General features: G+C 37.2%; 1 protein-coding gene across 1 annotated transcript in view; it reads right to left on the bottom strand.

Annotated features, from left to right (window-relative positions):
• Positions 1-297: 297 nt before the first annotated feature.
• Positions 298-10,274, bottom strand: part of LOC102240656 (zinc finger protein 91) — a 50,972-nt gene continuing 40,995 nt past the window's right edge. Inside the window, 4 exon segments of the mRNA XM_014547411.1 lie at positions 298-2,560; positions 2,563-3,307; positions 3,309-5,126; positions 6,460-6,533. Coding sequence (XP_014402897.1) covers positions 2,343-2,560; positions 2,563-3,307; positions 3,309-5,126; positions 6,460-6,533 — 2,855 coding nt within the window. The 3' untranslated portion in view covers positions 298-2,342.

The raw sequence follows: 10,274 nt of genomic DNA, 5'->3' as shown, positions 1-10,274 counted from the left end.
AAAATAATTAAAAAACATATTTAAAAAAGTGAGAATAAAACCAGTATAACATGGGTTAATTACCCCCAATAAAGAAGTTAACGGGCTGAAACCGGTTTGGCTCAGTGGATAGAGCGTCGGCCTGCGGACTGAAAGGTCCCAGGTATGATTCCGGTCAAGGCATGTACCTGGGTTGCGGGCACATCCCCTGTAGGAGGTGTGCAGGAGGCAGCTGATCGATGTTTCTCTCTCATAGATGTTTCTAACTCTCTATCTCTCTCCCTTCCTCTCTGTAAAAAATCAATAAAATATATTTTAAAAAAAAGTTAACGGGATAACAATGAGAAATTCTTAAGGTTTCCAATGAAAATCAGGACAAGAAAAATCATTCCAATTACAAAGTACACAGATGCCAATTTGTGGTATTCCAAAGCTTCATATTCATATTAAAAACTATAGGTGTCAGCATGAGAACCCCAAACGTGGGCTACCTACTTCATGAATATAAAGCAAAATATTTGCCACATTCTGATGTCAGTCACTGCATTGTAAATTCCAAACTACTGAGTGGAAGATACAGAGGCTTGAAAGGCTGATGAGGGACAGGAAGCTTTACATGCTGTAGTTCCACCACTGCCAAAGGAATGGCAGCTTAGAAGACAAAGTGAAAAACCAGAGGAACTGGGAATGAGAAATGAAAGAAATAGAATTAATTTTTCTGAGTTCAGTTAGCAATGCAGCCTGAGAAAGATGTCCTCTCTCCACGTTCAGAGTTCATGCTGATTCTGCATCCTGGGTACAACAACGTCACTGGTATTGCAATATACCTCTTAATTATGGAAAATCTATTACACAGACAGCACTGTCCTGAAGGTAGGTCTGGCCACCTAAATGTCACAACCACAAATTGACATGCTCTCAAAAAGTTTTCAGCTCAACACAGTGGCACAGAAAAGGAAGTAACTTTGAAGACATAATTTACAAAACTCGAGAACTATTTTAAAAGATTTATTCAATAGGATTATTCTCTAATAGAAGAAAATAGTGTCCCTTACCATGTACACAATATTCCATGGGAAAGTACACAAGTAAAGTCCATATAGTATACAACAGCTCACAGATCTTTAAGGCAGAAACAATCAACCCCATAATTTCACACATACACCAGGAATAAAACACAGCAGCACCAAGTGATATGGGAACAGAATCACAATAATATTTCCTTTTCAAAATACTTCAAATGATTTCAATATAAATAACACTCTAAGTAACTGTACATATGGAAACATCAATTCCTTTGATATATTCAAGTATACCAATATTTACTAGCTACATTTAAAGTTTAAAATACACTGGGTGTACTAATTTAGAGCAATTCCTGAAAGGCATTTTGGCTAGCTATCCAGTGTGAATTCATTGATGCTTTAAAATTCATAATCAATTACATACTTGGATAACGTTTTTATATCTTTAAAATCTGTTAAGGCATAAGTTACTTGGAGTTTTATAAACTGTACATTTTAAACAAAAGTCCTTCCTCCTATATCATGAATGTAGAATTTCCACCCAATTGCAATCCCTGATAAGACTGGGGCTGTAGGTCCAACTATATGATTTCCCATTCTTTAGTTTTAAGGTTTCCCCCTAGAATAAATACCAATGTGAGGAATAAGCTACAGATGCTGATGAAAAACTTTAGGACACTGTTTAAATTTGTATTGTTTCTCCCCAGTATGAATTCTCATGTCAGGTAAGGTTTGCACAGTGAGTAAGCTTTGTCACATTCTTTATATCTGCTGGACTTCAATCCAGTAATAATGATATGTTGTATGAGATATAAATGAGGATATACACTTTGAGATATGCCTGATAATTTGTAAGACCTTGTTTTATCATTCTCAATGTAGCTTCAACCATTGAAGCCTAGATCCTTAAATGAAAACTTAAATTACTGCTGTGTTTCTTTAGAATGATTCCTAAAATGTTGAGTAGGTTAGACCACAGGCTTTCTCACATTTTCAATAGTATAAGGCTTTCCACCATTGTAAAATCTCTGATGTTCAGTAAATTTTTAGCAGTGGGTAAAGGCTGCAGCCCAAAGTATACATTTGTAATGACTTTCTTTAGTATAAAGTCTCTCAGGTACAATAAGAGATGAATGCCTTCTAAAGTTTTGGTCTACGTTTTTCACATTCATAAGGCTTTGTCCAAGTATCATTCTGTGATGTTCAGTAAGTTCTCACAGCTGGTCAAGGACTTACAACACTCCACACATCTGTAAGACTTCTATCAAGTATGAACTCTGCTGTACAATAAGGCAGGAACTCTGAGAAAATGCTGTTACATTCTCAACATTTATAAGGCTACACTCTTTGGTGAACTCTCTGATGAAAATTAAAGGATGAGGACTGGCTAAAGGCTTTGCCACATTCTCTACATTTATAAGGCTTTTCTCCAGTGTGAATTCCCTGATGAGAAGTAAGGGATGAGGACTGGCTAAAGGCTTTGCCACATTCGTTACATTTATAAGGCTTCTCTCCAGTATGAACTCTCTGGTGGTATGTCACTTTGATGAGGTAGTGAAGGATTTGCCACATTGTCTACATGTATAAGGCTTCTCTCCACTGTGAACTCTCTGATGCTTAGTAAGTTCTGAGGAGCTTCCAAAGGATTTGCCACATTCTTTACATTTATGAGGCTTCTCTCCAGTGTGAACTCTCTGATGAGAAGTAAGGGAAGAAGAGGTGCCAAAGCATTTTCCACAGTCTCTGCATATGTAAGTTTTCTTGCCAGTATGAATTCTCTGATGACGCTTACGGGATGAGTAACAGGTAAAAGCTTTGCCACATTCATTACATTTATAAGGCTTCTGTCCAGTATGAATTCTCTGATGCTTAGCAAAGTATGAGATATCATGAACGTCTTTGCCACATTCATTACACTTATAAGGCTTCTCGCCAGTATGAATTCTCTGATGTGTAGTGAGGTGTGAGAACCGTCTAAAGGCTTTGCCACATTCTGTACATTTATAAGGCTTCTCTCCAGTATGAATACTGTGATGACGATTAAGGGATGAGTAATGGGTAAAGGCTTTGCCACATTCATCACATTTATAAGGCTTTTCTCCAGTATGAATTCTCTGATGGTGACTAAGGGATAAAGCCAAACTGAATCCTTTGTCACATTCTCTACATTTGAAAGACTTATCACCAGTAAGAACTATCTGATGTTGATTAAGAGATGCGGACTCGCTAAAGGCTTTGCCACATTCTCTACATTTATAAGGCTTCTCTCCAGTATGAACTCTCTGATGTCTATTAAGAGCGGAGGAATTGCTTAAAGGCTTTGCCAGATTCTCCACAATTATAAGGCTTCTCTCCAGTATGAACTCTCTGATGCGTAGTAAGGTGTGAGATCTGTCTAAAGGCTTTGCCACATTCTATACATTTATAAGGCTTCTCTCCAGTATGAACTCTCTGATGCCTAGTAAGGTGTGAGCGCCGTCTAAAGGCTTTGCCACAGTCACTACATTTGTAAGGCTTCTCTCCTGTATGAACTCTGTGATGCTTAGAACGGGATGAAGTTTCGCTGAAGGCTTTGCCACATTCTCTACATTTATACGGCTTCTCTCCTGTGTGAACTCTCTGATGGTTAGTAAGGGTTGATAAATCAGTGAAGGCTTTGCCACATTCTTTACATTTATAAGGCTTCTCTCCTGTATGAATTCTCTGATGTCTATTAAGAGCAGAGGGATCGCTAAAGGCTTTGCCACATTCTCTACATTTATACGGCTTCTCTCCTGTGTGAACTCTCTGATGGTTAGTAAGGGTTGATAAATCAGTGAAGGCTTTGCCACATTCTTTACATTTATAAGGCTTCTCTCCTGTATGAATTCTCTGATGTCTATTAAGAGCAGAGGGATCGCTAAAGGCTTTGCCACATTCTCTACATTTGTAAGGCTTCTCTTCACTATGAACTCTCTGATGCATAGTAAGGTGTGAGATCTGTCTAAAGGCTTTGCCACATTCTTTACATTTATAAGGCTTCTCTCCTGTGTGAACTCTCTGATGTCTATTAAGAGCGGAGGAATCGCTAAAGGCTTTGCCACATTCTCCACAATTATAAGGCTTCTCTCCAGTATGAACTCTCTGATGAGTAGTAAGGTGTGAGAACTGTCCAAAGGCTTTGCCACATTCTCTACATTTATACGGCTTCTCTCCTGTGTGAACTCTCTGATGGTTAGTAAGGGTTGATAAAGCAGTGAAGGCTTTGCCACATTCTTTACATTTATAAGGCTTCTCTCCTGTATGAATTCTCTGATGTCTATTAAGAGCAGAGGGATGGCTAAAGGCTTTGCTACATTCTCCACAATTATAAGGCTTCTCTTCACTATGAACTCTCTGATGCGTAGTAAGGTGTGAGAACAGTCTAAAGACTTTGCCACATTCTCTACATTTATACGGCTTCTCTCCACTATGAACTCTCTGATGAATACTAAGTCTTGAGGGCCAGCTAAAAGTTTTGTCACATTCTGAACATTTATAAAACTTTTCTCCCATGTGATTTCTATGATGTTGAGTATGTCCTGAGGACTGACTAACGGCTTTTCCATTTTCCCTGAGTTTGTAAAATTTTGCATTAGCATGAATTCTTCCCTTATGTACAATAAGAGATGAATGACATCTAAAGGCCTTGCCACATGCTTTACATTGGTAAGGCTTCAGTCCAGTATGAATTTTCTGATGTACCATACAACCTGAAGGCCAATTAGATGTTTTACTAGAATCTTTACATTTATAAGTTTTTTTTCCACTACGAATTTTTTCCACTTTATTTGTATTGACTATTTGACTGGAGATTATATCGCAATGATTCCATTTGTAAGCTTCTTTCCTAGTATGAATATTCTCTTCTTCAGTGTAATTTGATGACTGATAAAAAGACAGGACAAATTGACTTCCTTTGTGTGTCTTCTCCACAATAGGAATAACCTCATGTATTTTGTGATTGGACCTTGGGTCACAGACTCTTCCACTTTCATAATGGTCCTCTGCAAGTTCGCTTCTCCAATGATTAAGATATGACTCTCGCTTAAAATTTTTCCAATGTTCATTCCATTGATAACTTCTGTCTCCATTATGTGTACTCTGGTAGTAATGAGAGATAGATAGGCTTTTACTGACAGTTTTAATTTCATTAAACATGTACACTGTTCCATAAGAATCATTTCATGATACTCACTAAACCAAGATTCCTGTATAACAAAAGCTCTCCTAATTTATTAAAATAATACACAAAATTAAATACAAAATAATAATTATCAGATGAAGAAGAATGAATCCTTTTTTAAAAGATTGCCACCCCTAACCAGTTTGGCACAGTGGATAGAGTGTCAGCCTGCAGACTGTAGGGTCCCAGGTTCAATTCCGGTCAAGAGCATGTACCTTGATTGTGGGCACAACCTCAGTAGGGGGTGTGCAATAGGCAGCTGATTGATGTTTCCCTCTCATCGATGTTTCTAACTCTCTATCCCTCTCCCTTTCTCTCTGTAAAAAAAACAATAAAATAAATTAACAACAACAAAAAAGATTGCCAAATTGGCCAGCAAGCATGGTTCAATGGCTGAGTCTCAAAGTTTGAACCAGAAGGACGGTTCCATGCCCCATCAGGGCACAAGCCCCAGGCTCACAATCAGTCTCCAGTGTGAGGAATGCAGGAGGCAGCCAGTCAATGATTCTCTCTCATCACTGATGTTTGCCTCAATCTCTTCATCTCCCTGCCTCGCTGAATTAAAAAATATATAATGAATAAAAATAATAATGAAAGCACTAGCTGAATTGGCTCAGTGGATAGAGCTTTGGCAAGTAGACTGAAGGAACCTGGGTTTGATTCCAGTCAAGGGCATAGGCTCAGGTTACGGACGCCATCCTTCTTGAGGGGCATGTAGGAGGCATGCAATCAATGATACTCATCATTGATGTTACCATCTCTCTCCCTCTCCCTTCCTCTTTGAATTCAATGAAAATATATTTAAAAGTGATAATAATAATAAGAATGATTGCCCAATTGAGCATATTTAAATTTTATAGGTACATTAGAAATCTCTACATTTAAGAAATGGTTGCATGAAAGTTTAATCTCACCCTACATCTTACAAAATTCAAATGATTATTTACACTACAGACTATGTGAATTCCTACACTGTCCAGATTTCCCTTCCAAGAATGCATCACATTAAAAGGAGTTTTGAACATTCACGTGCAGAAACACACTGATCTGCCAATGTAACTGACTTTAAAGTGGAAAGTTTCCCAAATGCATAATATACTTGACCTCTTTAGGTAACAACAATTCTATTATGATAACTGTTACAGATTAGTTCTGTTTATATTAATAACTTCTGTTCTTGTCACATTCTTCCTCAAATACCAAGACTTTCATTAAGTGTAGATCATCAAAGTGACACCTTTCATATCTTACCAATATCATTTCAGAGAATAAATCTTGTATTCCGGTATTTGGCATAAAGGCCTGGTCATCTTCAGATGACATAGCTGAAAGAAAACAAATTTTCAGTTTGACAATTAGGTGAGTGCACTCTGAAGTTACCAGCAAGTATTGACCAAATGACATTTTTGAGTATTCCAAGAGCCAGTGAACGATTCAAGGAAAGCTCAAGATAGGTACAATGAGGAAAACAAACATCAAAGAGGGGCAAAGTGTTGCTTACATTTGCTGATCATACCTGCTCCAACCCCCTAGCACACAATGGCAATATTATAAAAACACTCCCAATTCACAGTTTCTTCGCTGGAGAGAGATGAGGGAAGTGCGTGTTCAATGATCTCCATGTTTTGAAGCATCTTGAATAACAAGTGGCTGTTGTGCATGATACAGCGTGCGAACAGAATGGAGGTACAAGGTGAGTGCCCTATAGTGGCAGCTACAAATGAGAAATTGTTCGAGCACCACAAAGACTGTGATACTTAAGATGTATTTCAAGCATGAAAGATACAGCGGGTCTGAGAAAGAAACAGATAACATTTCCAACTGGGAAATTAAACAGCCGAACCAAGAACAGAGATCCTGAAAACAGTATTGACTGAAAGTAGAATATGTTCCACAGATGGCTAGTAGTTTTCTCTTATAGAAAGCATGTTCAAAAGCCTGCTACTTTACAATTCAGGAATCTCAACAAAAGATATCAGTCATGAAAAGAAAAGAAAAAAACAGAAAAAGTGTACCATCCAAAAAACAAAATAAATGTAATCAAACTGGCACTACATTAATGGAAATATATTAATTACCTCAAAAAGAATGAAAAAATCACCAAAATAGTATGTAATAAAAAATATATATATAATGAGAAAATAGTTTATAAATACCACACCAAAAGGGGAAATTGAAATACATAATACCTGAATTAAAAAATACACTAGAATCATGAATGAAAGACGTGATAAACTCAGAACATCAAAGAATTTGCCTGGCAGTGGTGGCTCAGCAGTTGAGCTTCAATCTATCAACTAGGAGGTCACGGTTTGGTTCCACATCAGGGCACAGGCCTGACTTGAAGGCTCGATCCCCGATCATACAGGAAGCAGCCGATCGATGATTCTCTCTCTTCACTGATGTTTCTCTCTCTCTCTCTCCCCCTCTCCTTTCCTCTCTGAAATCAATAAATATACATTTTAAAAATAGTAATTAAATAATCAAAGAATTTGCCGACAGCAATCAAGGCTTAAAGATAGTATAAGGAGCCTCTGGGACAGCTTCAAACGTACCAACATCAGAATTATAGGGGTGCCAGAAGATGAGAGACAGCAAGATATTGAAAACCTATTTGAAGAAATAATGACAGAAAACTTCCCCTACCTGGTGAAAGAAATAGACTTACAAGTCCAGGAAGCGCAGAGAACCCCAAACAAAAGGAATCCAAAGAGGACCACACCAAGACATATCATAATTAAAATGCCAAGAGCAAAAGACAAAGAGAGAATCTTAAAAGCAGCAAGAGAAAGAAACTCAGTTACCTACAAGGGAATACCCATACGACTGTCAGCTGATTTCTCAACAGAAACTTTGCAGGCCAGAAGGGAGTGGCAAGAAATATTCAAAGTGCTGAATACCAAGAACCTACAACCAAGATTACTTTATCCAGCAAAGCTATCATTCAGAATTGAAGGTCAGATAAAGAGCTTCACAGATAAGGAAAAGCTAAAGGAGTTCATCACCACTAAACCAGTATTATACGAAATGCTGAATGGTATCCTTTAAGAAGAGGAAGAAGAAAAAGGTAAAGATACAAATTGTGAACAACAAACATGCATCTATCAACAAGCGAATCTAAGAATCAAGTGAATAAATAATCTGATGTACAGAATGAACTGATGATTATAATAGAATCAGGGACATAGAAAGGGAATGGACTGACTATTCTTGTGGGGGGTTAAAGGGGTGTGGGAGATGCGGGAAGAGACTGGACAAAAATCGTGCACCTATGGATGAGGACAGTGGGAGGGGAGTGAGGGCGGAGGGTAGGGTGGGAACTGGGAGGAGGGGAGTTATGGGAGGAAAAAGAGGAACAAATGTAATAATCTGAACAATAAAGGTTTAATTAAAAAAAAAAGGGTAAAAAAAAAGAATGTCTTTGATAATGCAATAAAATTATTTTATTAAATTTGAAAAAAAATAGTAATTAAATAATCAAAGAATTTGTACATAAATCATTAAAATTTTAATTCACTAACATTTTGACTCAGAGAAGCAAACAAACACGTGGAAATGTGAAGAGAATTTAAGGAACTCCTAAGATACTAAGAAATAGACCACCAAGGGGACCCCATAGAGACAGAATAGTAAAAAGGAGAAGGTAGCTTATATAAAAAATTAATTAAGATCCTGACAATTAGAGAAAGCGACATACAAATGCAAGCAGCTCAGTGAATTCTATGTGGAATGAATATAAACATGAGAACAAATAAAAAACAATGAAAATATTAAGAATCCCAGAATACTATCTAAAAACATATAAAAAATAATTCCTCATGGAAAAGACAGCTTCTCTAAGATCATTAGGGGGTTTCTAAGCCAAAAAATATTGCGGGGGAAAAAGAGCATGATATAAAACTTGGAACTGATAAATGCACATAAACCATCCAACAAGAATATTGAGCCCTAACCAGTTTGGCTTAGTGGATAGAGCGTTGGCCCGAGGACTGAAGGGTTCCAGTTTCGATTCTGGTCAAGGGCATGTACCTTGGTTGAGGAACATCCCCAGTGGGAGCTGTGCAGGAGGCAGCTGATCAATGTTTCTCTCTCATCGATGTTTCTGGCTCTCTATCTCTCTCCCTTACTCTCCGTAAAAAAACAATAAAATATATATATTTTTAAAAAAGAATATTGAGAGAACAGATGGTAAACAATGGAGAGGAAAAAACGTTTCCAGCTCCAAAACTTTCTCATTATTAGACCATCTCATTATTAGACCTGCCCTATAACAAATCTTTTAGAAATATACTTCTGGAGGTAATTTTAAAATTATACACAACACTAACATATGAACATATAAAGATACCATGTATGTGAAAATGTACAGAAATATGAAAATTTGTGGTGTTGTATTAAAGAAACACATATCACTTTGATTTCTGCTGGAACTTCAGAAAATAAAAGGAACTGTCCGACCTGAGTGGCTCGGTAGTTAAGCATTTATCTATGAACCAGGAGGACACAGGTTGATTTCTGGTCAGGGCACATGCCTATATTGTGGGCTCCTTCCCCAGATGGGGTGTACAGGAGGCGGTCAATCAATATATTTTTAAAAAAGCATTTTTAAAAAATAAAAAATAAATAAAAGGAATAAAATCTTAAATCTCTTCTATTAGACAAACAACATTAAAGATAATGTCATATCAACTTATGTGGGTTCATGGGTAGAAATGGCAACCAGCAGAGATTTTGTATGAAATTGACATTATGGATTAAGGTACATTGTTACAATTTTTTTAAAAAAATATTTTATTGATTTTTTACAGAGAGGAAGGGAGAGACAGAGAGTTAGAAACATCGATGAGAGAAACATCGATCAGCTGCCTCCTGCACACCTCCTACTGGGGATGTGCCTGCAACCAAGGTACATGCCCTTGACTGGAATCAAACCTGGGACCTTTCAGTCCGCAGGCGGACTCTCTATCCACTGAGCAAACCGGTTTCGGCACATTGTTATAAATTAAGATATTTTAAGATTTAAAATATATTGTAAGATAAGATTATAATATATTTTAAGATTTAAG

This window comes from Myotis brandtii, unplaced genomic scaffold (assembly GCF_000412655.1).
Source record: "Myotis brandtii unplaced genomic scaffold, ASM41265v1 scaffold4717, whole genome shotgun sequence".
NCBI classification, from domain to species: Eukaryota; Metazoa; Chordata; class Mammalia; order Chiroptera; family Vespertilionidae; genus Myotis; species Myotis brandtii.
The sequence above is the reverse complement of the archived record's forward strand: the minus strand, read 5'-3'. Positions and strand labels throughout refer to the sequence as shown.